Source organism: Cucurbita pepo, chromosome LG15 (assembly GCF_002806865.2).
Source record: "Cucurbita pepo subsp. pepo cultivar mu-cu-16 chromosome LG15, ASM280686v2, whole genome shotgun sequence".
Classification (NCBI taxonomy): domain Eukaryota; kingdom Viridiplantae; phylum Streptophyta; class Magnoliopsida; order Cucurbitales; family Cucurbitaceae; genus Cucurbita; species Cucurbita pepo.
The window spans coordinates 7,955,166-7,981,775 of record NC_036652.1 but is presented as its reverse complement, the minus strand read 5'-3'; the positions used below and the strand labels follow the sequence as shown (position 1 = coordinate 7,981,775).

The following is a 26,610-nucleotide window of genomic DNA, read 5'->3' as shown; positions in this document are numbered from 1 at the left end:
ACAATATTAAAGGTAAAAATATTTTTAAACTGTGGAAAAAAAACGTTTTCGAGGGTCTTTTTTAAAATACTATTAAAGTTTAAAAGTATTTTTGAAATATAATATTAAGAATTTTTATTTTTATTTTTTTTTAATTCTGAAATATTAAAGTTTTGATGGGAATATTTTTATTAATTTAGCCAAAATTATATTTACTAATTTATCAGTAAAATAGCTAATTACGAGGAAGCCCCTCTTGCGTGGTGTTTTAATTACATTAATTATTTTCACGCGCGAACATTGTTGGCTTCAGTTTTTGTGGGATAACAAACACGAACAGAACACACCGAAAGCCGAAAAGCCAAAAACCAGAACCGATCAAAAGGCAAAAACGAAAAGGATTTTGAGATTCATTCTCTGTTATCTTCTTCCTGAATCTACATTTGTGTAAGGAAGCTCGGGTTTCAATCACATTTCTTCGTAAATTTTTATTGTCCATTCAGACAATACGTTTAGATCTTCCTAATGAGTCGTTACGATAACAATCCTTTCGACGAAGACGTCAATCCCTTTTCTGTAAGTTATCTTCCTCTGCCTCTGCTTTCGTGTTTGTTGCATTCGGATTAGAGATTGCAGTTTCTGATATGTTGATATTTGTATTTTGTCGATCTGTGTAATGAGCATTTTCATTTCTCGGATGTTTGTTGCTTCATTCCGTCGTCGTAATGTGTTGTTTATGGCTTTCTCTTTCGTACAAAGGACTCTTGGATCTGCAAGTGGTTTTTTTAGTTCATTGTTATATTGAAAGTTGTTAAATAAAGTCGTCTATGGAGGACAAAAATAAAATAAATTCCCAGTGGGCTTTTGTTGGTTCATTTGTCTATTAACTACCTCGCCTAACCTTGTTCGTTTGAGATTTTTCGTGCATGTGCGCTATTTTCTGATGATCAGACGTAAATGTGATTATTGTGAAATTTTGTGGTGTTTAAACTGCTGTGATTTTTTTTCTGGGAATGGGATTCAGGAGACCTCAATATGATCGAGTTGATTTTGTATTCTTTCTTAGTTTATTGAATAACTATGGCATATTAGTGATTTATGATAATAAGTGAAATGCTTGCCCCCTCCATCTTTTTGAAGGAGTTTGTCGGTTTGAGTTCCATGTCCTTCATCAAAGCAATCCGATACGTTTGTCTAATGCAGTAATGCGATGTTACTTAGTTTGTTCAATTAGTAGTTTTGACCTATTTTTTGCATTATTTTACATGTTTTCCCTATATCTAGAATCCTGGAGTTGGAAATGTTCCACCTGCAAACTTGAGGCTCTCGCCTCTCCCCCCTGAAACTTATGATCGTGGTGCAACAATTGATATTCCTCTTGATACTATGAAGGTGCATTGAATACTTCAAAAAATTTCCTTTCTTATGGATTTTTATTATTTGAAACGTTATGGAGTCACTTGTTTTTACTTTTCTTTTGAACTTATAGGAGTTGCAAGCTAAGGAGAAGGCACTTCAAGCTAAAGAAGCTGAATTAAAGAAAAGGGAGCAGGTAATCGCTTTACCATGTGACATATGCATCATAAAATCCTACCTCCAAAGGACATATTTCATGTCAATAGTGTATTCAAAATGTGGCTTGTCCTAATTGGCTACTTATTGAATGATAATTATCAATTCACAAGAAATATGAGTTACAAAATAACTATTGGCCATTCTTTCTCATCCAGTCATTTGTTTTGAAGAATATACTGTGTTTTTCTTGTACCAGTCATTAATTGTTTCGACACTTATTCTAGATTTTCATATTTTTGTTTCATTGTTGCAAGGGTAATATGAGTTAGCTGATCCCTTGTGTTTGAAAGAAAGATTTCTTTATAAATGACTTTGTCCTTAATTGATGCTCAGGCTTTAAAACGGCGGGAAGATGCCATTTCAAGAGGTATGTATAATTGTGTGATTGCATTAGAAAACAAGTGAATCGTAATTCTTCCCTCCCTAAACTAAAATTTTTCGATTAACTTTGGCAGCTGGAATTATTATTGAGGAGAAAAATTGGCCACCATTTTTTCCTCTTATCCATCATGATATTACAAATGAAATACCCATCCATCTACAACACATTCAGTATGTTGCCTTCACAACGTTGTTGGGTGAGTGGACGTGATGCTCAGTCATGAAAGTTACATTCTTGTTTGAAAGTCCGGATGCTAGTTGTTTGCTGGTTTCTCATGATAGTTTAGCTAACTTTATATGACAGTAATGTTAAAAGTTGAAATTTAAATGGCAAATAAAACCTTAATATGGTGATGCCATATTATTTATCAAATCATTTCCCAATATTATGGTTTTTGATACTGTTTATTCTATCTGAATATCATATTTTTTAACTCACGTGGATGCACTTGGAGTTGAGGTTTTGAGGTCTGTCAGCTTAACGAGAAATCTCATGCCCATGATATTTTGTTGTCGTCAAATTTTAGCTGCCAACCCTCAACTTGTGGTATGACCCTTACAACCACCATCAGACTTGATCTTCTCAAAATAGACAGCTCAAGTTCTTTTAATTAATCAGTATGTCTAGCAATTATGTAATGGAAGCAAAATCATTAGTGCTTTTTGACATTATTGATTAGTTAAATTGTGGGTTAAGGAAGCATCTTTCCAATTATTCAGTAGTGAAAAGGATTAGTCTACTTGTGTATCTTTCGCATCTGCCCTCATTCCACACTACACCATCCTGGAGCACCCTTCCCTTTCCCTCTTCAGCCCTCACTATACACAAAAGGGAGAATTCAAATGCATAGCACTTTCCATCTTTCCAGGAATGATTGACTTTTTATAACGTGGATTATGTAGCTAAATCTAGTGCAGTTTCCCTCTGTTCCATGTGAATCAGTTATGACAGTTTGATTCACGTTTGAATTTATTTATTGTCTAGGTTTGGTTGTGTGCCTTTTGTGGAACATTGTAGCAGTTACGGTTGCTTGGATCAAAGGGGAAGGTAAGTTGATCCCCATTATATGCCAGTTATCCTTCAAAATATGTTGTCTTCTATGGGTTGTTACTATAGTTATTCCTAATGTAGGTCCAACAATATGGTTTCTTGCGATCATCTACTTCATATCTGGTGTACCTGGAGCATATGTTGGGTGGTATCGGCCTCTCTATCGTGCTACAAGGTATAACCCAAGGGAACTGTGTCGTTTCCTTCTCTACCTTGAAAGAAGAATCCCCTCAAATCACAGCCCTTAGTGTTAATTGTACTTTATGGGATTTTTTCAATAGAGAAATCAATATTACTCTTATATGAGTCGAGGAAGCTGCAAGAACCTGTATTATGTGATAACTGATAGGAAAATACCTTAAGATATGTACTAAATTAGGCCAGAGAGCATGTTGTTTCTCTGGAGAGAAGGAACATTCGTTTGTCCAAAGAAGTTGCTTTGGTGTGGAGCTGATGAATAAGTAGTATTCAACAAATTTATTTGAGGAAAAGTACTCTCTTGTTCCATTTAGTTTGAGATATAGTTCGATTTGGTGTCTCACATTTAAAACACCGTGGTTGGCCCTCTTAGTTTGAAAATTAGTTTTTTTTTTTTTTTTTTTAAAGAAACCACACTTCTATTGGGAAACATGGAAGTACATAACATGGTAACACAAAAACAACAGCCCAACTAGAGGAGTCCAATCAAAGAAGGGTCTTCAGTCAAAAAGAATTAAGCAAAACTCATAATTCGAGTAGCAGAAGCCCACAACAAGTTGTTAGGCCCCCTCAATTTCACGTCCAATACGAGTCTTGAAAACATATGCACACTCATCTCAAACTTGGTCATCTTCGCCGAGGTCATATTTCTGAACTGGTATATTGATTCATAACTTATTTGTGAGTAGTAGAAATTTAGCTCTTATGACAAGTGATCTGTATGTTGGTTTGGTTGGTTTGTGGCACTTATGACAAGTTAGATTATTTACATTTACAGGACCGATAGTGCTCTGAAGTTTGGGTGGTTTTTTCTAGTTTACTCGGTAACCTCACAACTTTGCATTTCAGTTACTTTTCCAGCTATGAAGATGTTTTGCTTTGTTTCCCAAGTTAACAAATTTGTTCTTCCAGATTCATATTGGTTTCTGCGTATTTTCTTCAATTGCTCCTCCCATTATATTTAGGGGGAAGTCTCTTACGTAAGTTTTGATGCCCTTATATGAAAATAGAGGGTTATACTTGTTGAACAACTAATATTTTATCTTAATTTTCTTGAGAGAAGTTGATGTTTGTTTGATGTGTTTTTTTTCAGAGGGATCTTACCTGCTATAGACTTGTTGAGTACTAATGCTGTGGTTGGGGTAAGTTCTACTCGAGATTGCATGTCTGTGTATATGCTTTGAAATGCTATCTATTGTGCTAAGATCAACAAATATAGGTATTCTGGATTATAACCTCCCTCTCTCTTGAGTTTCAAGTTTTAAATCCCATGTTAAAAGTTAGAATGCTAGTAGATGGCTTGATTTTATGTGTGAACCCCTGTATTAAGGCACCCGATATCTTTTCCAATTTGGCTCTCTTGCTACTCAACTTATATATATAACAAAATTGGACTTTTGCATTTAAGCATATGAATGTTTGTACTGTCAAGTATCCAACTACAAAAGTAACCATGTCAGTTATTATTTGATCTTCTACTCCTATGAACATTGTGATTTTCTCAGTTTGTATATTGGTTTCGGTTTGAAGTCTGCTACTTAATGATTAATGACACTTGTCACAGACATTCTACTTCATTGGTTTTGCATTCTTCTGCATTGAATCACTGATCAGCATATGGGTTATCCAGGTTTGTATCTCACGAAGAAGTGTACCATCTTCCTCGTATGCCTTCAATTTGTTTTGATTCCCACTGAAAAACTTCATGCATCCAATTTGCAGCAAGTTTACATGTATTTCCGAGGTAGCGGTAAGGCCGCAGAAATGAAACGTGCAGCCGCCATGGGGACCCTGAGGGCAGCTTTTTGATATGAACATCCAAACTGGTTCGCGCAAGGAAAATCCATTATTTTGATAACCTTCATTACACCAACAGTTTACATATAGTGAGGTCCCTTACCGCTTGACCCTTTATTGTGATTCTTTGCATATAGTGAGATCCTTGTATTTTATTGTTACTGTTTTTTGGGGTTAAATTATAAAAAAATACGCTTGACCCTTTATTCAAAAGTATTTGTATATTTTCAAAAGCTACCATTTTTGTTTCTAAACTACTATTGGAGGATGAATCTTTTATAATTTTGGATGGGAATTGAGACTTAGAATAGTAGCCATTATGAGCCTTGAGTTCAGGTTCCATTTGAAGGCCACAACCTTGATGCTTTACAAGCAGCAGAACAGAGCTTAAAGGGTGTTTAGGCACACAAGCTCTATCATCTTCTTTGGCAGAGTTTTTACAGGTTATGCAAGTTTCTTCTTCCTTTTTTTTTTTTATTTATTTTTTCTTAGCGTCTAGGTGGGAGTTTTGAAAATCCCTAGAAATGATTTATTGGGCTGTTTGACTTTTCAAGTTACCTTAATTTTGGTTGCTAATCTAATTTAATGGTGTTAAATGAGATTGCTATAAATTCATTGTGCTTTGACTTTCACAATTTTGTATTGTACAACATGAGAAAGTGGGATTTTCTTTTCCCTTATTTGCATAACCATATTGAATCTCATTGGTTAATTTTGTTACTTTCCTAACTCCTTTTTACTACTCTTTAATTGATTACCCAATATATAACCCAATATATAGTGATATCTCGAACTACTTTTTACGCTTACACCTAAAAAATATTATAGATTATTAATACCTTCTTTGTCCTTCGACGGTTTGTAACTAAACACATGGGGTGTCCTCACTGCGGGACTAGGCATATATAGTGATGATCATGCATCACCTGTGAATGTGTTCTTCGTGCAGGTTTGCAACATGTCAAGCCTTAATAAAGTTCTTCCATTTGCATCAGTACCCGTCGATTTCTTTGAATTTGATTCTTGTGAACGTACTCTTAGTCGTGTGATTGGAAAATTGGAAAATAAGGCACCATAATATTCCTCTAGAGTTGGTATATTATTGGTAAATGTAGTAGGGTAGCTGAGTGGAAAGATGGGAGGGTAGAAGTGCAAGTGCAAGTAGTGGGAATGCCCATAACATGAAAAAGCGACCAATCAGAAGCCGCCATTCACATACAGTGCATCTAATCTAAACAGGGGCAGCTCCATAATTAATTAATTAATACTCAAATCCATCCGTTCCAGCTGTACGGCCAGTATTTGATCCCAACATTTACCCTCCAACTGTTTTCTAATGACCGACCAAAATGACACGCACCCTACCATTAATGCCCATTCCCATCTCTCTTCTTGCCAAAACCTCATCTCGTGTGACTTAACTAACTTCCATGTACTATTTCGTACTTTCACACTATTCTTCTTCTTAACCTTTTTTTATTATTAAGAAAGAAAAAAAAAACCCTATTTTAATTGTTTGTAAAAAAAACAAATTATAAATATTTTAATACTTATTTTGAAAGAAAATGAGTTATAAATTTAATTATATTGATTTTTTTCTTTTTTTCTCGCAATTAATTTTTGTGGGTATTGCAAGTGGGGGAGGATGAAAAATCTTTATATAAAGGGTCGACCTTTATCGCCTCTCATGCACTTCGAACTCCCATCTCTCTCTCTTCTCTCTCTCTCTCTCCTCTCTCTCTGCAATGGTTTGCTTTTGTTTTCTGGTGGATCAGACTCGTCAGGTGCGGCGGAGCAAACCGGCGGCTGGATTTTGTTCCCGGTGCGGCGGCGGGGCCAGCGTCGCCGACATGAAGACCGCCACTAGATTCTGTTCCGTCCCATTTTATTGGAGGTCTTGGAGAGCCATTATTTGCACTTTCTGTGGAGCTATTATCAGATCATATCGCTGAAGCGCCTCTAATGTGATTTAGATTATTATCAAAACTTAGCTTAAAGCTTGTCTAATGTCTGATTAACATTTCTTAGCTATGATTTCAATGCTGTTCATATTCCTTTTGATTTTTCTACTGTTTAGACCCATACCCACGTGGATTTCCCCCCTTAAAACAGGAAGAATGATTCAAAATTAATTAAAAATTTGAGTAATGGATGGATTGAATACACGAGAAGGAAATTAAAAGTTGTAAATTTTGAATCAAGCTGCAATTTTGGTGGAAGATCTCAATGAATGAAGTGCTGAAAATGGAAGAACAGAGATTGATAGTTCAATATATGTTCAAAGTTCTGTCGGATACAAAAAATTGAAATGTAATAATGGTAAGGGCGACCAGAAATTAATGAAATTTATAAAGATTTCAGCTTTCTACATTTATTTGGGTAAATTTGGTGGGTACAAGTATTCAATGTTTTCTCCAAAATATCACTTTTTTACTGACCAAATTCAGAATTTGTTCTTATGTTCTTTAAGAGTCCAAATTCATAACTAACACAAATATTGTCTGTTTTGACTTGTTATATATCGTCATTAGCCTCACGGTTTTAAAACATGTTCGCTAGAAAGATGTTTCCACCCCTTTATAAAGAATGTTTCGCTCTCCTCTCCAACCAATGAGGGTATAGAAACCTCTCCCTACTTCGAGAGGGAAAAGGGTGTAAAAACCTCTCCCTAATAGACGCATTTTAAAATCGTGAGACTGACCGCGACACGTAACGGGTCAAAGTGGACAATATCTGCTAACGGAGAAGGGAAGTCTTTGCTAGCAGAGAATTGAAGGCTTTGTGCGTTACTTATTCATGGAATGTCACATACTTTGACCCACAACATAGTTTATAGAGGAAGAATCAAAAGTGAGAAAGCTCTTATCCACATAAAGAATATTCCATTCCTATTTGTAAAAGTAGGCAGCTGGCCAAAGAGAATTCCAGCTTCCAGCTGCCTCTCATTTATGATGAATTGGTCGTTTTAGCACAGAAAGAAGAAACATGTTTTCTGCGCTATACCTTTCACTTTGCTTCAACACCCTCATTTCCTACCCAACCACTGTGCATTCAATATTCCCACCTCTATTCAACCACTTCACTCTTATACTCACTCTGCCTTTTGATCACAACTTCAAAGCTCTGCATATTGCAGTGACTTCGACTTGTTTTCGTGTTCTAATCGCCATTAACGATCCCCGTTAAGACACACGAAACAGACCATGAAAATCGCATGCCAATACGTTGTTATGTTAATATCACACAAACTCATCATAGAAAGGCAATAGAACTACTGAATCTAAATGTACTGCTGTAATGGTCAGTAAAGACATTAAATAAGGCAGAGTTTAACCTGATATTTCTCTTCTTGGATGTCCTTGAAATGTTGTATGAGAAGAGCATCATACAAAGAAATGAAATGGGAATAATCAGAGCAGAAGAATTGTTCTGCAGAATCAAGCGTTTGCGTTCCTTGTGAAGTCGATGCAAGTCTGGCAGCTGCATTCTGAAAAACGACAGATATCACACCCGAAGCAGACGCAGGAAGTGCAGCCCTTGCACGTTGGCGAACGGCTGCATCCCCTATAAACCCTCCGACTCGCTCGTTCTTCATCGGTGTCACATGTTATTCTGCAAAACAAAAAGGAGTAATACATATGATGTTTTTTAAGACCAGCTCTCGAGGTTAAACGTACCTGTCATATGGTAGATCAGCACAAGTCCAATTACTATCAGCCAATGCATCATGGTGTATTCGGCATTCCTCTTCTGTTCTAAGTCGAAATCTGCGTTCCTTGTTGCATCTACTACATCGAACAAACTCATCACGATGACAGACTCGTCCACTTTGGGATCTACTGGATCCATTGCTGCTTTTTAGCGCCTGGTTGTAGTACTTGAGGAGCACAGTCTTGTAGAGTGGAACCTTATCTCCATCAACTATGACCCAAACATTGTTCTTCCATTTTCGAGCCGTTTCTCGTCCAGAGTGCTTCTCAAATGCAGCAGGACTCAACTTGTCTAGTCGTCATGTTATAATTCAAATTAAGAATTAAGGAACAAGAATTAAGATCATACAACAAATATTAAGACTTACGAGGATCATCTCAAATATTACCTCATCCATAAAGCAGAGTAATCAAATAAGAAAAACATGCCCGTTTGCCATCATTTAGAACCAATCTGATTTATACTGATAAGATAACAAATCCATGCAAGGACTTACAGAATTTCCACATGAGAGCGGCATCACTAATGTACCACTAACTATCTTTAACAACCCAAGCCAATCCAAGCCCACCGCTAGCCGATATTGTCCGTGTTGGCTCGTTACGTATTGCCGTCAGCCTCACAGTTTTAAAGCGCGTTTGATAGGGAGAGGTTTCCACACCCTTATAAGGAATGTTTCGTTCCCCTCTCCAACCGATGTGGGATCTCACAATCCACTCCTCTTAGGGGCCCAACGTCCTCGTTGACACATCACCTGGTGTCTGGCTCCCATTTGTAACAGCCCAAACTCACTACTAGCAGATATTGTCCGCTTTGACCCGTAACGTATCGTCGCTAGTCTCATGGTTTTAAAACGCATCTACTAGGGAGGGGTTTCCACACACTTATAAAGAATTCTTCGTTCCCCTCTCCAACCGATGTGGGATCTCACACTATCTTTAGCTCATTTGATCCTTCCTTCATAGGAAGGTTAACAACCAACAGATCAAAATTGTATAACGAACCAACCCGAGAGATAGTGGATCTTTACAAGCTTATGCTGTGTGTTCTATATCTGGATAGATCTTAACATAATGAGCTATTTAAGGACTTTCCTCCGGTGTTTGCCTGTTCATGTCCTTGACGACCAGATACACAATCATGAACAAGAACGAAGCTCTCATATCCTTAGGTGGAACGCATTATTGTGTCAAGACAAGATGAAAAAATAAGTTTCACCAAATACAATATCATAAAATAAAAGCAGCCATGGATAACCAAAAGAAGTAGTGTGCTACTATGATTGATCTACCCAACAAGAAAGTAAAAAACAGAACCTTAGTACCAAAAACCTAATACAAGAAGCAACTGTAGAGAACTCCGGACCATAAACTAGTGTGAGATCCCACATCGGTTGGTGAGGAGAACGAAACATTCCTTATGAGGGTATGGAAACCTCTCCCTAACAGAGGCGTTCTAAAACCTTGATGGGAAGCCCAAAAGGGAAAGTCCAAAGAGGACAACTTCTGCTAGCAGTGGGCTTAGACGGTTACAAATGGTATCAGAGCTAGATACCGAGCAGTGTGCTTGCGAGGATGCTAGGCCCCTAAGGGGGTGGATTGTGAGATCTCATATTGGTTGGAGAAGGGAACGAAGCATCCCTTATAAGGATGTGGAAATCTCTCCCTACTAGACGCGTTTTAAAACCTTGAAGGAAAAACCCAAAAAGACAATATCCGTAAGCGGTGGGCTTGGACGGTTACAACTAGACAGCATTTCCATTATTTCATAATGGATTTGAAAATACCGACTTCAAGCTACCAAGAGAGTAAGATTGGGATGACTTTTTAAACACTTTTTCTTTTTTATTAAGAACTTAGGATAATCATTCCAAACAAATTCTAACAAGTTTTAACAAGAAATTCTCAAGAACTGGCACATGAATCATTGAAAATTGGTAAAAATGAAACCATACGTGTTTCTTGCTCTCCACTGTCAAAAATTGATGAACAAAACACACTTGAAACGTTAAACTCCCCATCCGTAGTACTACCTCTCTTATCCTCTTAAGACCCTAACCCTATCCACAACCCCAATGAATGCAGGGACAGAAAGTGACAGCCATTAACGTCAAACCTCATTTTTCAAATCCATGACAAGACAAACACAAGGACAAACCCACCAAAGCATGCATAAAAATCAAAACAGAACTGAGAAGAACAAAGAACGAAGAACTATATCTTGAATCTCATCACAAGAAACCCCATAAAAATCGAGTAAAGAAGTCAGCTATCATACATTCAAGATATGTTAATGAATATTGAATATGAGAGAGGGAGAGAGAAAAACCTTCATGACAACCAGGAGTGCATTCACAGGTGATTTCAAGTTCACCATTAACAAAAACCCTCAACCTTCCAACAGAATCGCCATATCGATGACTGGTACAGCCACAAGTGACCTCCACAAAGTCTCCACCGAACTTAACCCCACTCATCTCACTCAACTCCTCACAAGAAAACAACACGACCCCATTTTCATCCACCCCACTACCCATTTCCCTCTCTAATCTCCGATTAACTCTGTAAATCACAAATCCAGATTGAACCCAGAAACGATATCGGAGAGAAATCGCGGAAAACAAAAAGAAAACCCAAAAAAATTCAACTAAAAAACATGGGGTTTTATTGGAAATAGAAAGAATCTCGATAGATGCTCATATTGAAAGCGTTGCGATAGATCTCGTGGAAAATTAAAGGGTTGGGGGCGTTGGAGGGATGGAGGGATGAATGAATTTGAATGAAGAAATGAGCGACCTGGGTATAAGGGAAGGCAATGACGTGTGCGGGAGGGGCTTATTCTTATGCCCTTCTTGCATGATATGATATGACATTGGACACAACACAGCGAGAGAGAGAAACTCGGGGGCCGTCATGCCTTTGCTTTGCTAATTCTTCGCATTTTTTTTGAATCATAATATTTATAAATATTTTATTCTAATCATTTAATTTTCAAAAATTTATTTATACAAGTAGGACATATTTTATTGTTATTTTTTTTAATGGATAATTTATTTATGCATAAAAATGGTATGCAAAGCACTTTTGTTGGTTGATGCCATTCAATTGCATTATTTTTGTGCATGATTTAAATATTTGTGATTCCCTCCTTCCTTTATTCTCGAAAGATTTGCTACCACTTTTAGTCGTAGTGGTGTTGAGCTAAGCATATTTTGAAGCTGGGATATCCTCTATTATATTGACCCCACCCGACACTTTCTTAGGGTTCATGTTGGAGGAGAGTGCTCGAGGCGGAGGGTTGAGGGACGAAAACTAGGGGTCAAGGAGAAAGCCAAGGCAGTCAAGGATGACTATCCAGGTCGAGAAGAATCGTTGGTAAGTAGGATCGAGGTGTAGGCTACCTTCAGGGACTTTCTTTCCTATGATGCTCCTTGAAAGAATCTTATTGGGTTTGTCGAGGCATCTTTCGTGTCGAGGCACAGGAGGCTATGTTGAAGTGTGCTTTCGTGAACTTTTGGATAGTTGACGAACAAGCTGAAGAAGCTAAGGTATGATTATATTCAATTATTAGCCATTATCGTCCAACTTTTCCCATTATTCATAGTGCAATTAATTTGAATATGAAACAAGTTACCAAATTAAAATGTTGTTTCTTTGATCTTCATTTTCCATTCCTCAACAGCCTTAGTGGAAACCAATTTGGACGGCGCCTAACTTCTAATAATTTAGCGCACACTTTTTTTTTTACTATTATCTTTAAATACCTATAAATTTATTATTGGTATTATTTACTATTATTTCAACCCACTTTTAATAATGGAAAATTATGACCCGTAACTAAAAAATGTTATCTACAATGAAAAATGGCCGAAAAAATTTGGTATTCAGCATTATCAAAGTCAATATTCCATAGTGAAAAATAGAAAACGGTGGACAGACAACGATAGATGTATGTATATACCTAATCGGCGTGGTTAAAATGACATAAGAGTAGAGATAAAATTTGGGTGTCCTTCCTCACATATAATGGCACGGTATTCAACCCAAATATCAGTTCAAATGGGTCTTGCATGAATGGTAAGATAGGGACAACATTGTTACGGTAGTGAGGGATAAGATTGAACCTCTTCACTGTACGTCTTGTATTGTTGAACCTGGGTATATTCTCTAAGTAGTGTTTCGGTAACACTGTTGAACTCCTTATTCGTTGAGTTATGTCTCTTTGGTGTAGGGCTATGCACGATTTGAATAATTTTGAGTCGCACGTTGTTGTTCTTGTATTGATTGGAATGTGGAATCGACCCAATTTAAAGTTATTCAAATGAGAAGAATTTGCTAACGGGATCCTTTTGTAGTGGACAATAGATTTCAATATTAAAATTATGGGTTGGAAGAAACAATTTTTTTAAACTAATCATTTAAATATTACAATTTTATAATTGGGTTTATTAGTGAGTGAAGTAAACGCGCCAAAGTGTAGCGTGGGAAAGTTGGAGAAAGATAAAACAAATAATATTACAATTTTTATTGAATATTGATTTATTTATTATTTTGCCAACATTTGAAGCAAAACCAAATCCGCTCAGTCGGCCATGTCCGCACAGGGAGCGCTTTCTTCTCCATTTCCACTCTCTTTTCTTACGCTCTAATTTTCCCTTTCTTCCTTCGGCCGATCACCTACTGTTCCTGACCCATCGAACCAACTCAAAAACCAGCCCAAAAGTCTTTGCTTCTAAGTTTCTTCAGCCCCATTTCATTTGAGCTCTCCAAATGGGGCTTTGATTCGTTATCTGAATACCCAGTAAGGATTTTCTCTGTTTCCCCCCTTTTGTTGGGTTTCTTTGTTCTTTCTGTTATGAGCTCTGTGGAGCTCACAGACGGAGTGTTTTCTGGCACTTGCTCTGTAATTTACTTCGATTGATTTAGATCTGAATTTGTTGGAACAACGCGCCGTTGTTGGTGTTTTTACATTGCGGAAATCTAGCTGTTATTTGTTCTTTGATTAATTGGGTGATTCGACTTAATTGCATTTACTTCGTTGCCGTTTTGTTCTTCCTACATTTCAATCTTGAGTTACTTCTCTTTAATTTACCCCGTCGGTTTGTGGACAGATCGATGTTTTTATGAAATGGGTTTCACTTTTGAGCTTGTGATGGTTGTTTCTGAGCAATGATTTTCTTTATTTCCTCTTCTTCTAAGGCCATTGGAGGTTTTGGCAGAGCAGTGAGTGATAGAACTTGTAACTTTGTGAGATATCAATCTGTGGTTAATAGCATTATCCGGAATGATTGGGCGTAAAGCCAATGTGGGTAGCTTTTTAAATCAGCAATGGATGAGGAAGAACATGAATTCTCGTGATAGAAAATGGATTGTCCCATTCTTTGCCAGTCTGCTCATTTCAGTTTCCCTGCTTCTAACAGCTACTTTTGGGCTGTTTATTCCTTCACAAAGTGATAATCAATTGCCATTTTATGCTATACCTTTCCCAAAAGAGGAGGATTCTAGTGGGTATTTCATTGAGCCTGAACTAAAAAGATCATTGGAAGAAGCTAGTGGTGTTTTGAAAATGGAACCTCCAAGATTGGCCTATCTAATTTCAGGTACAAAGGGGGATAGCCGCAGAATGATGAGGACATTGCAGGCTGTATATCACCCAAGGAATCAATATGTTCTGCACATGGATCTCGAGGCTCCGCCTCGTGAAAGATTGGAGCTGACTAATCTTGTAAAGGCTGATTCAACGTTCAATGAGGTCGAAAATGTGCGTGTAATGGCTCAGTCCAATTTGGTTACTTATAAAGGACCTACGATGATCGCTTGCACGCTTCAAGCGATAGCGATTTTGTTGAGAGAGAGTTTGGATTGGGACTGGTTTATAAACTTAAGTGCTTCAGATTATCCATTGATGACACAAGATGGTTAGTACACTTCCAGTTCCTATTGATGAATGTATTTCAATGTGATTAAAGTGTTCTTCAACATTGCAGATTTGCTTTATGTGTTCTCCAACTTGACTAGAAATTTCAATTTTATTGAGCATTCACAGATTGCGGGGTGGAAATTGTAAGTAATAGTTAATGCCTTGAAGTTTTGTTTTGATCTTGTAATTCTAAGTATTTTCATGTTATGAGAACTAACTTCTATGTATCGTTTCAGGAGTCATCGAGCGAAACCGATCATCGTTGATCCAGGTCTTTACTTGTCCAGAAAATCGGAACTTTCTTGGACAACTCAAAGACGCTCGCTTCCGACATCGTTCCAGTTGTTTACAGGTTAGTATGTATTCCAGTTCTTTCCTGCAGTAATCCAAATGTTGGTGCATTTGTTCTCTTATCTATTTGTGAGATCCCACATCGGTTGGAGAGGAGAACGAAGCATTTTTACAAGAGTGTTGAAACCTCTCCCTAACAGACGTGTCTTAAAACCTTGAGAGGAAACCCATAAAGGAAAGCCCAAAAAGGACAATATCTGCTAGCGGTGGGCTTGAGCTGTTACAAATGATATCAGAACCAGTACCGGCCAGTGTGCCAGCGAGGACGCTAGGCCCCAAAGGGGGTGGATTGTGAGATCCCACGTCAATTAGAGAGAGGAATGAGTGTCCTCGAGGACGCTAGGTCCCGAAGGAGGGTGGATTGAGAGATCCCACATCGATTGGAAAGAGGAACAAGTGTCATCGAGGATGCTGGGCTCCGAAGGGGTAGATTGTAAAATCCCTCATCGGTTGGATAAGAGAACGAAACATTCTTTATAAGGGTGTGGAAACCTGTCCCTGACATATGCGTTTTGAAACCTTGATGGGAAGCCCAAAAGGCCGAAAGGGAAAGCCCAAAGAGACAATATCTACTAGGAGTGGGCTTGGGCTGTATTTCAGTTCGACATTCTCTTGTTTGTAGTCGTTTCTAATATTTCTTTGGTATAAACTTATAGGTCTAAGAACAATGTTTCTTACGTTAAAAATTGTGACTTGTTCCCTATTTGTAGGTTCGGCATGGGTAATGCTAACACGATCGTTCGTCGAGTATTGCATTTGGGGATGGGATAATCTCCCACGAACCATCCTGATGTATTACACGAATTTTCTCTCGTCGCCAGAGGGCTATTTTCACACGGTAATCTGCAACAATGAAGAATTTCGTCGCACCGCAGTAAGTCACGACCTCCATTACATTGCTTGGGACAATCCTCCAAAGCAGCATCCACTGTCTTTGACAATGAAGGACTTCAATAAAATGGTGAACAGCAATGCTCCGTTTGCTCGGAAGTTTGCCAAGGATGATCCAGTGTTGGACAAGATAGATAAACAGCTGCTTGCTCGAACAAAAAACAGATTTTCACCAGGGGCATGGTGTATTGGGAACTCGGAAGGAGGAGCTGACCCGTGCTCGGTGCGTGGAAACGATTCGGTGTTCAGGCCAGGCCCTGGTGCTGGCAGGTTGCAAGAACTCGTTCACTCACTGTTGTCTGAAGAAATTTTGAAAGAACAGTGTACATGAGAAATAGGTAAACTAAAAGTTCACAGTTTTACATCTAAACCAAGTGTATATGCATCCATCCAAATATGACAAATTTTTTGTTCTCTGAGTTCAGAAGAAATTTCTTGAAATATCCAAATCAAAATCAAGGCAATGCCCAAATAATTACAAAAAGAATTCAAATTACCCTATCCGTAAATGGCCAAAAAGTCAAGATTTTGGCAACGGCTATCAGATAAAAACAAAAAGAAAAAACGCCGTTGCCGGGGATCGAACCCGGGTCACCCGCGTGACAGGCGGGAATACTTACCACTATACTACAACGACCCTGTTATTGTTCTCCCTTCTATCTATTTATAAAAAGTTATCAAAAACTGAAACTACTGCCTTCCTTCTATTTATTAATCTGAGCATCTTAGTTGAGTTTTGATTTGATGAAACAATACCCAAAAAGAAAAAAATTTAAATAATTTTGAACCAAATTAATAGGTAGTTGATGTTTTGTATTTATTTAACAATGATTTTCCTCTTTTTTGAGAGAGCATTTGAATTTATAGCCAAATTCCAAAAGCAAAAATAAAATTTTAAAATTATTTTTATACCTTGAAATCTGAAAACAAATTATGGTAATAAAATGGGACCTTTGTGATCAAGTAAAAAAAAAAAAAAAAAACTAAAAGTTCTAAATATACTAAAGTGCCTTAAAAGAAAGAACATATCTACCGCTGCTTTCGAAAGTACTCATAATTCATAAAAGGAGAGCTTCACTCCAAAAAAAAGTACCCCTAATTCATTACATAGTTGTTCATCAACTGCTTATTGATTATGAATCGAACCACAAGAATTCAGCAAGTTCTGAAGAATTTCATTTTAACTTAGAGGGATAAAAAGAAAAAAGCTTTGAGAGAATTCAGATAGATGACCAACAATTATAGCCATGAAAATTGGCAGTCACAGTTAAAAGAGTATAAGATCTTAAACCCAGTTTTGCTCACATGATTTAACAACATAAGATCAAAGGCCTAATCTGGCTCTCTATTAATCCCCAAACAACATCTGATCAAAAGCCTAATATGGTTCTTTATTAATCTACCTCTACGACTCTTAACTCATATACATACCTCACTGCAGTCTAGAACGGTCGAAAATATCGCCCTGTACTGAAAAAGGTATGGATAAGAGCATTTTCAGATATGAATGGTATTTTGGCATAAGTCCCCAAGAGAGAACTCCTTATGCACAAGGACAGGATGGAAATGTAGATGAACCCCACTGCTGCCCAATATTGCATTGAGTATGTACCATTGTAATGTATGAGTGGCATGAAATTGCTTGTATACCATAAGATGTCAAGCGCGGTTCCTAATAGCATCCCCATCATGACATGGAACCTAATGAAATGAGGCAATTCCTTGTTCCTCACGACTCCGAAGTATGCGAGGTTGAAGTACAACATGGGGAACCACCACGGTAAGTTCTGAACAGCTCCGGGGACATAGAATATAAGATTATCAACATTCAAGTGTTCCAACAAGGGCAAGAGATAATATGCTGTACTAGACATCTGCAAAGCCATCAAGTAGGGAACACAAGCCAAAGTCCTCCACCACCATTCTGGTTTTTTGGTGACCATAGAGTGGCGTTTTACACCATAAGAGTCGTCTCTGAATGCTTGAGGACTCTTTCTAGCATACTTTCGTGGAGGTAGAAGTGGAAGTTTGTGGAATAGACTACCTTGTTCCCCACCTAGAGTTGGGGATGCTGCTGCAGAAAGGTGTGACATGAGCATTCCTGGAAATCATAATATTTGGAATCAACATTAGTATCACTTCTCCAACTACAAATATTATGGCATTGAATCAAATACCAAAAGTTGGTTAAAGTATCATGAGATACGAGAACAATGCAGCAAAAATCCTGACTGAATGATATGATCAATGCACTCCTCCAAAAGAATACCAAAGAGACCAGTTATCGGTATGCACTACAGAGCAAGGTTTTGGGTTGTTCATACACCGATTTCCAAAGATAAGCTTATCCTATTGAATTTAAATCAAGAATCAAGAGTATAATCCCCAGACAGAGTAAACAAAAAGGGAGATGTTCTATAATCTATCATCACAATTTGTGTACACTTCAGGACTTAACAATATCTGTGCAAATGTTCAGACCAAAACAGAAACTCGACAGTTAAAAATTTTCATACCTCTAGAGGAGGAAAACTTCAGTTCTTTACAAGGTTCCTGTTTAGTATTGCTAATAGACAAAACAAGATTTGTGCCCAAATTAGCACAATCCAATCGGCGACATTGGGGCACAACCACTTGGCTGGGCTTGAAACATCCTTTCAGAACCACATCCCTGTACCTAAATCAAGATCAAATCAGAACCAAAATCCTCAGAAAGGCAATCGATTAAAATTTACATGGAGATCAACAGAGGCCGTAACAGGAAGAGGAATATCAATAATGCCAAATTCCCAATGCTTGAAGTAGTTCGACTGAGAAATTAAAACGATTGACCTAACTATTTCAGGAAGACGACCAAATACTTCAATAGTTTTCCCCCAGATATATAGTCCAAACATTCGATCTAAATGCAAACAAAAACGAAATGAGGAAAAAAATACCGGATACCAAACACAGACTCTATTTTAAGTTATTAACAGAGCGTCAACAATCGATGAAGACAACATACCGTACGGATGATGCCGTCGCCATCGTCGTCGCCGGCATCGCGAGGAGCGGGTTCGGTGAGTTGCAGCGGAGTCGGGCGCCGCTGCTCGGAGCAACGGCAAACATCTTTCCTATCTTTCCGATCTTTCCTGTTTCCGCGCAAAAGAGAAAAAGTGAGGCGGTGGACAGTGCGGTGATACTTGGCATGCAAGAATAGGGCACGTCTCTAATTTCATATTTTATTGGGCACGTCTCTAATTTCATATTTTATTGGGCACTTTATAGAAAATACCAGAAACTTTTGAGGTCGTTGAGTGAGGCATTTTGCACGGTGGAATGACGGCGAGGGTTATTAGGGACTTTTTGGGAATAATAATGTTAATTTCGGATTTTTAGGTGAAACTAAATTTTATTAAACACAAAATTTAACAACAAATTAAATATTTTTCAAAATTATTTATATGTCTTAGAAGAAATTTAAAACATTTTAAATTTAGAAACTATAATATAATTTTTAATTTAATTTTTTTTTTTATAATCTATTTTATTATAATAAATGTTTTTAATGTGTATAATTGGGTAGGAGTGAACCATTGCAATAAATTAATTGCCGGAATTTCTCCTCCACCCGTTTCGAGTGAGCGTCTTATCATCGAAGTTCACTCTACTTGTCAATCAAGACACTACATGTCATCGCATTCTCGGTATTGCTTGTTCTGTATGATATAGCGTTATACTAGACAACCAGTATAAACTGCCAATTGGGAACCCCATCTTTAACAAAGACCCATGTGAAGCATTCGTTCCATGCTTTTAGAAGAATCTTTGTAACTGCCTCCACTATTGTTATTGATAGGTTGTCGATTGGCGCTGGTTTAATTCTATGTGTCAATTCCCTCGAACCTGATTTAAAAATATCCTCAAGCAATCTATCATGTCCTTTTCATTGCACGTAACAATGAGGTGACTATAAATATTTCATATTTTGACATTTTATTGGCTTCTAAATTAATTAAAATATATATATATATATTTAATTTTATAGTTTAATAATATTATTATTGGGCCTTAAAAAATTATATTATTTAATTTTTAAAATATTTTAAAGATGTTTTTTAATTTTTAAAAAATAAAAAAAATCAATGGGTTTAAGATATATGTTGATACTATTCTTGGCAAACAATCCAATAAAGGGTGTAAATCCAAAAAGGAGCAAGAAAAGGCAAAGCCTTGTTGGTAATAGCTTGGAACATTTTTGTTGGAACTAAGAATAAGACAGCCATTTTAGAACTTCACTTTACGCCTCGAATACACTTCTTTGTGTTTTGATGTCTCGTCCTACTATTTCTTGCAATAACTTTACGTTATTTTAAAACTATGTATAGTTTATAAATTTATGAGACGTTCCTTTTCTAATCCAATTGATTTATATCATGAACGTTCATAAATATCGCAACTTATACTTTTAATTTGATTTTCGCTTAATTTAATGCGAGACTCAGATTCGGGATCAAAAGGTCTGTCCGAATAAATTAGTTAGTATCAGAAACATTAGAAGAAGTGAATGGAAGAATAGTGGGTTATGGAAGGATTACTTCTCATGATCGTTATTGGACTTAGAAGAGTAAGCGAGTGAGGATTATTGGCAGTGAGTCCCACGTTGGTCAATTTAGTGAAAGATTATGGGTTTATAAAGTGAGGAATACTATCTCTATTGGTATGAGGCATTTTGGGGAATGCCGAAGCAAAGTCATGAGAGCTTATACACAAAGTGGACAATATCATACCATTGCAGAGAATCGTGATTCCTAACAGTTTTAGCTCGGAACTCTAACCACCTGGATTCCATCTTCTATCTCGATATAAGGAAATGAAACGAGCATAGTATGTATATCATTTATATAGAAATTAGAAAAAAAAAATGAAATTATTTGTGACACATATTCTTTTTCCAAGAATTATAAAAGTTGAAGAATAGAGAATAACTTTAAAAGAGAGAAAACTTTCTTTTGTCCAAACCAAGGTAAGTTTAAGATGAATTAATACTTACTCAAAATAGATTAATATTAACTTAACAATAAACAACGTTGATTAATATTAATCACGCTAAACAGTATTATCTCCTAAATTATACACAAAATAATTTCAATTAATTTCATATCATTTACATGTGAAGAGTTGACATCAATTTCCATTTTATTTATTTTCTTAATTAAAAGTCTTCAATCATTGACTTAAAAAATTAAAAATAAATAAATAAATAAATAAATATATATATACAAACGGTAAAACGAAAATAGTACAGATGTCGGGATTTGGTAAGTGTAGATCCGCATGTTTTGGCGTCAAAGCCAAAGCCCTCATCCAATTATACAAAATTTTGCCCGCGTGGCATAAGTAGCAACTAATTATAATGCTTACGTGGACAAAATGACGAGGATACATTTTTTTTTAATTTTTTTTTAATTTTTATATATAATATAAATTAAAATTAATTATAATTATCCAGTTCCTGAGATTTAATATCAAATTTATTTATAAATTATGTATAATTGAAATTATATATTTATATTATGTGCAAATTATGTAGCGCGTTTACGCCCGTTCTGTTTGTCATACAATCAAAAGAGCTCTTCTTTGACAGAATTCTATACCCACTCTGTTTGTCCGAGTTCTCATTGTGTTCTTGGCTGAGATGAGATTTTTCTCCTTCTTCACTAGAGCTTCGAGAGCTTTTCATGGCTCCCCTACATACTCAAAGCTTCTGGTCATCAGCACCCTCAGGTTTCTGCTTCTCCTCGCGTTCTATTTTTCATTGATTCTTCCTAAATTCACATATCTAACAGTATTTTTCTCACTCTTAATTTGAGATGGAAGAAATAATCGAGGAAAATGCCTTTCCTTCTTCTACCTGATTTGAGATTTGTTGCTTTAACTTTCAACAGCTTTAAAATTGTTTTGTTACGAGTTGCAAGAATCATGGATGATCGACTATAGGTCTGGGAATAGATTATTTAAGTTTGTATAACGATGGAGTGACGGTAATGGATGGTCACTGAAACCATGGCGTAGATCTCGAAACTTTAAGCTCTGATTTTCATGTTATAGCTCTCAGTTTCTCCATCCCCGACTGGCTTGCTCATATTTTACATTCTCAAAATGGAAGTAGTTTACTAATCGTCGGTTGTGATGGTTAAAAATTGATGAAATCTATAAAATTCTATTGAGCGCTAACCTCTCATTTCGTTTGATTCAGTTCTGTTTTCTTTCAGTAGTTTGTAGTACTAAATGGAAGAATCTCAAAGGGACTAATCAAATCTTTAGTTTTGTATTTGTTAAAGTAGCTGACTCTGAAATGGTTTGTTTTGGCTTCAGTAGCGGAGGTCTATTGGCATATGCAGATTCACAATCAGACGCTAGCAGTCCTATTGAGGAGTGCCCAAAAAAGAGAGTTCTGGTGCTTGGAACAGGATGGGCCGGTACCAGTTTCCTCAAGGATCTGGATGCATCGAAATATGATGTTCAGGTTGTTTCGCCTCAGAATTATTTCTCATTTACTCCTTTATTGCCTAGCGTTACATGTGGAACAGTTGAAGCACGGAGCATTGTCGAACCTGTTCGAAACATCATGAAGAAGGTAATTTGTGTCATATGCTCAATTTGATCAATAGCATCATATTATGCAAGTAATGAATTAGGAGAAGAGTATGGTTTTTCTTTTTTTATAGGAAACTTGACACCATGTAATCGTCAAAAAAGAGAGGAAGAACACAGCCTAGGGGTCCCTAAGCTTGATTCTAAGGGTTAATTCAAAAGACTTCCAATCTAAATTAATCAATAAAATTGTGTATTACAGAAAGAATTGTGTGAAGCACCACATGAATAAGCTGTAAACTGTACATTTTCACAAAAGAAAAAAGAATTCGCTAGGAGAAGAGTATAGTTGTTGTTTAATTTTCTGAAGAATAGTGTCTTCTGTTAGTATTTAATCGAAATTATGAAGCTGCCTAATTACAACAATATTCCTTCTGCAATAGAGAAAAGGTGAAGTTAAATTCTGGGAAGCTGAATGCACTAAGATTGATGCTGCAAACAAAAAGGTTTTCTGCCGGTCATTAGTTGACAATAACTTGGTTGGAAATAGGGAGTTTGCTTTAGAATATGACTATTTGGTAATAGCAATGGGAGCGCAAGTTAATACTTTTAATACTCCTGGTGTCAAGGAGAACTGCCATTTTCTCAAGGTAAGCAGATCTATTTTCATAGTTTGATATACATCTCTTTGGGGTTAGCCATTTGACATTAGGCAGTTTGTCTGTCCCGTAAATTCCCATGTTATGATTTGGGTAACCATTTCAGGAAGTGCAAGATGCTCAGAAGATCCGCAAAAGTGTGATAGATTGCTTTGAAATGGCTGTGATTCCTAGTCTAAGTGACGAAGAGCGAAGGAGAAATCTTCATTTCGTTATTGTTGGAGGGGGTCCCACCGGGGTTGAATTTGCTGCCGAGCTTCACGACTTCTTTAAAGAAGATTTGGTTTATTTATATCCTACGGTTAAAGATCTGGTGAAAATTTCAGTGATTCAATCAGGAGATCACATCTTGAATGCGTAAGGAAGAACTGAGAGTTCAAACTAAGCCTGCTTTTTTTGTCACCCGAAGAAACTAATTCAAGGCTCTCTCCTGGCAATCTCACCAACGTTTTATATTGATTTATTGGTTTGACAAATTGATGAAATCTTGGTTGCTTAATGCAGGTTTGATGAAAGAATTAGTTCATTTGCCGAACAAAAATTCCAAAGAGATGGTATTGATGTGCACACAGGATGTCGAGTTATCAGTGTATCTGATAAGGAAATTAAGATGAAGGTGAAATCATCTGGAGAAGTCTGTTCAATACCGCATGGATTAATTGTGTGGTCTACAGGCATCATGACTCGTCCTGTTGTGAAGGATTTCATGGAGCAAATTGGCCAGGTTTGTTGGTTAAGATTTATGTGTTTGTAAGTATTAAGTACGGCCAGGAAGAATGGATAAAACAAAAGTTCATTCTATCTTGTCGTATATTTTTCTCATGATGCACTAATTCTTTCCATGGGCTGTTATTCTATTCTTAACTATTAGTTATTTCTGACATATAGGGTAGTAGACGCATTCTAACCACTGATGAATGGCTTCGAGTGAAGGGCACTCAAAATGTGTATGCCATTGGTGATTGTGCTACAATTGACCAACGCAAAATTATGGTATATGATGCTATAGCTGCTTGATTATATTTTAGTACATGTATGTCTGGAAAACTGATTTTGATGGGGCATTTTCGTACAGCAATCAAATTTGATCGATGTTCTTGAAGATCCTAGATTTTCATCCATTTTACCACTTTATTGAAGTTGTAAAATTCTGTTCAGTTTTCAAGAATTTGACTTTTGGGATTCTCTTGGGCTGCGGAGGGATTTTTCGCATTAGTTTAGAATCAACTACTATAGTTTTTGATTGCTTATCAATTGCAATATGGTATTTTCACCAGAAAGATATTGCCGCCATATTTGAAGCTGCAGACAAAGATAACTCTGGAACCCTGACAGTTACAGAATTTCAAGATGTTATAGATGATATCCTCATTAGGTATCCTCAAGTAGAAATATATTTGAGGAGCAAACATCTACGTGATGTAAAAGATCTATTGAAAGATTCTCAGGGACATGAGGACGAAGTAGATATTGAAGGATTTAAGTCGGCTCTTTCTCATGCTGACACGCAGATGAAAAATCTACCAGCTACTGCACAGGTAATTGCACATCTTCATTGATGTAAAATTGCATGTTCAACTCAGCTCTCAGTATTTAATTAATGCTTTCATGTTCAGGTTGCTGCCCAACAAGGTGCGTATCTTAGCAGGTGCTTCAACCGTAGGGAGCAGTGCACTGAGAACCCTGAAGGCCCTCGACGTTTTAAGAGTTCTGGACGTTATCAGTTTCTTCCATTCCGGTATGTCTGCTGCAATCCTTTCTATTCCATGTTCCATACCGAATGAAGAGTACTCTCAGTTTAAGCAAACATCTTTAAATGTCTTTGTGTGATAAAACAGCTATGAAAAAGTGCCCCATGGAACCAAAACCAAAAAAAGAAAAGAAAAAAAAGACAGAACTAGATCAAAAGTTCATTAAGAATCTTCAATTGTTTAGAATCTTTGATAAATGATAAGTACCAAGAAAATAGGCACTGATTTGAGCTGCACTCTAAACCTCCATCGAAGAAATCTCAATGAATATCTCAAGAAATCTATGCCAGATTTTCAAAACAAAATGACAAATATGGAAGGACTATGCACTATGTTTTAAATCTCAAGTGCTAGCAACGAGATGCCGTAAGTGCTAGTTTTTAGCTGTGCGACATATACATATGGTAAAAGTTAGTTCCAATTCATGTCTCAATTAATCCAGTTAAGAAACACCCAAAAAACTTTGGTTCCTTCACATTTGTACTTCTGATTCAAACTACTGTTTAGTACCTTCTTTGACATGGAATAAAGAGATTTTGTATTGCTATCTCATGGTGCATCATTCTACCCTTATTTTCCTTGGTTGTAGAAGATTAGATTATGAGAAAGTTCATATATAATTCCACCAGCATCTGAGGCCAAAAAAAAAAAAAAAAAAAAAAAAAAAAATTATTCCCTGTTTAAAGGTACAAGCACTTGGGACAGTTCGCTCCTTTAGGGGGAGAACAGGCCGCTGCAGAACTCCCTGGAGACTGGGTTTCCATGGGTCGCAGCACCCAGTGGCTCTGGTATTCTGTATATGCAAGGTGATTTTCTCTTCATTAGAAGATTTCAACTTTCTTACACAATTTAGTTGTAACTCAACGCTTGATCTGAATCCTTCTGGTTTGGTACACTCAGCAAGCAGGTCAGCTGGCGCACGAGGTATTTAGTGGTATCAGACTGGACAAGGAAGTTTGTATTTGGAAGAGACTCGAGCGGCATCTGAAGCTGACCATATCTTCAAGTTTCAGGCTTTCAAAGAATCACTCCTGAGTTCTGCCTGCTCGCTCAATCTCCAGTGACCCTCACCATTTTGGATGATTGCTAGAAATACCACAAAATGTTTTCCAGTTTATATAAATAGTTTTCCTTTTTCTTTTAAGAAACTTGCTTTATTGTGTGCTTTCCAGTTTATATAAATAGTCTATGTTGTGTTTTTTTCCGTGGTTTCCATGCTTGCTTTGAGTGTAATTGTTCATAGCAGACTACAAAGGAAATTACTTTTAATACTTGTATAAGGTGATGTGTTAGTCCTTGAATCATATGATATACGTAGATATAAAATTTAAATTCCAAACTCTCTCTCTCTCTCATTTAGAGTAACACAAATGATCACTGTCATATATATCTTTCTATATCAAATTGATATTAGTTTGGATCAATGTACTTGAAACTTTAGTCAATCTTGCAATTTAAACCTTCAACTTGAAAAATATTACAATTTTGCCCTCTTCCAATTACTCTGACAGCTAACTTTTTGTATTTCAATGAAAAATACAAATTTATATTATTGAAATTATCCCCAAACTATAAGGGTGGGTTGGATTAGCCTTTTGGAATTTATAAATTAATTTATATTAAACTATAAGGGTTAGGTTGGATTAGTCTTTTGGGTTGAGTTGGGTTCATTTTTGTGAACCCGAATTGACTCAGTTCGGTTTTGAGTTCATGGAATAAAATCCTCGGATTGACCCAAGCTAAATAAAAATATATAAAAATGTCGTAT

The 26,610-nt window shown here is 36.8% G+C and overlaps 6 protein-coding genes and 1 non-coding gene across 9 annotated transcripts; 4 read left to right on the top strand and 3 right to left on the bottom strand.

Annotated features, from left to right (window-relative positions):
- The first annotated feature begins 312 nt into the window (after positions 1 to 312).
- LOC111811771 (secretory carrier-associated membrane protein 1-like) lies at positions 313 to 5,265 on the top strand. The gene is made up of 12 exons (XM_023698797.1): positions 313 to 555; positions 1,264 to 1,371; positions 1,469 to 1,531; positions 1,888 to 1,921; positions 2,010 to 2,132; positions 2,921 to 2,983; positions 3,068 to 3,161; positions 3,963 to 4,008; positions 4,097 to 4,164; positions 4,278 to 4,326; positions 4,749 to 4,814; positions 4,907 to 5,265. Exons 1-12 carry the CDS (start codon positions 505 to 507, stop codon positions 4,991 to 4,993), a joined length of 852 nt encoding a protein of 283 aa, XP_023554565.1. The 5' UTR covers positions 313 to 504; the 3' UTR covers positions 4,994 to 5,265.
- Positions 5,266 to 6,686: 1,421 nt separating this feature from the next.
- Positions 6,687 to 7,050, top strand: LOC111811843. Its single transcript, XM_023698887.1, has one exon. The coding sequence runs from the start codon at positions 6,727 to 6,729 to the stop codon at positions 6,931 to 6,933; it is 207 nt and encodes a 68-aa protein (XP_023554655.1). The 5' UTR covers positions 6,687 to 6,726; the 3' UTR covers positions 6,934 to 7,050.
- A 783-nt stretch (positions 7,051 to 7,833) lies between these two features.
- LOC111811800 (protein ULTRAPETALA 1-like) lies at positions 7,834 to 11,605 on the bottom strand. The gene is made up of 3 exons (XM_023698834.1): positions 11,021 to 11,605; positions 8,659 to 8,983; positions 7,834 to 8,593 (listed from the first exon to the last, which is right to left on the bottom strand). Exons 1-3 carry the CDS (start codon positions 11,226 to 11,228, stop codon positions 8,419 to 8,421), a joined length of 708 nt encoding a protein of 235 aa, XP_023554602.1. The 5' UTR covers positions 11,229 to 11,605; the 3' UTR covers positions 7,834 to 8,418.
- A 1,661-nt stretch (positions 11,606 to 13,266) lies between these two features.
- LOC111811701 (beta-glucuronosyltransferase GlcAT14B) lies at positions 13,267 to 16,267 on the top strand. 2 transcript variants are annotated; one of them, XM_023698706.1, is made up of 5 exons: positions 13,267 to 13,492; positions 13,891 to 14,609; positions 14,679 to 14,754; positions 14,848 to 14,963; positions 15,673 to 16,267. In XM_023698706.1, exons 2-5 carry the CDS (start codon positions 13,976 to 13,978, stop codon positions 16,182 to 16,184), a joined length of 1,338 nt encoding a protein of 445 aa, XP_023554474.1. In that variant the 5' UTR covers positions 13,267 to 13,492; positions 13,891 to 13,975; the 3' UTR covers positions 16,185 to 16,267. The 2 variants fall into 2 exon arrangements, with proteins under 2 accessions (XP_023554474.1, XP_023554473.1); XM_023698705.1 differs by having other exon boundaries at positions 13,267 to 14,609.
- A 151-nt stretch (positions 16,268 to 16,418) lies between these two features.
- Positions 16,419 to 16,490, bottom strand: TRNAD-GUC. Its single transcript has one exon. It is a non-coding gene; the product is annotated as a tRNA-Asp (tRNA).
- Positions 16,491 to 17,094: 604 nt separating this feature from the next.
- Positions 17,095 to 19,073, bottom strand: LOC111811750 (protein TIC 20-IV, chloroplastic-like). Of its 2 annotated transcripts, none has more exons than XM_023698775.1 (3): positions 18,861 to 19,073; positions 18,370 to 18,530; positions 17,095 to 17,954 (listed from the first exon to the last, which is right to left on the bottom strand). In XM_023698775.1, the coding sequence occupies exons 1-3, from the start codon at positions 19,043 to 19,045 to the stop codon at positions 17,296 to 17,298; spliced, it is 1,005 nt and encodes a 334-aa protein (XP_023554543.1). In that variant the 5' UTR covers positions 19,046 to 19,073; the 3' UTR covers positions 17,095 to 17,295. The 2 variants fall into 2 exon arrangements, with proteins under 2 accessions (XP_023554543.1, XP_023554544.1); XM_023698776.1 differs by having other exon boundaries at positions 18,370 to 18,524.
- A 2,353-nt stretch (positions 19,074 to 21,426) lies between these two features.
- On the top strand, positions 21,427 to 26,181 carry LOC111811674 (external alternative NAD(P)H-ubiquinone oxidoreductase B1, mitochondrial-like). Its single transcript, XM_023698669.1, has 10 exons — positions 21,427 to 21,622; positions 22,214 to 22,475; positions 22,876 to 23,082; positions 23,198 to 23,448; positions 23,596 to 23,815; positions 23,980 to 24,084; positions 24,369 to 24,629; positions 24,708 to 24,829; positions 25,529 to 25,648; positions 25,743 to 26,181. The coding sequence occupies exons 1-10, from the start codon at positions 21,534 to 21,536 to the stop codon at positions 25,828 to 25,830; spliced, it is 1,725 nt and encodes a 574-aa protein (XP_023554437.1). The 5' UTR covers positions 21,427 to 21,533; the 3' UTR covers positions 25,831 to 26,181.
- Positions 26,182 to 26,610: the final 429 nt, after the last annotated feature.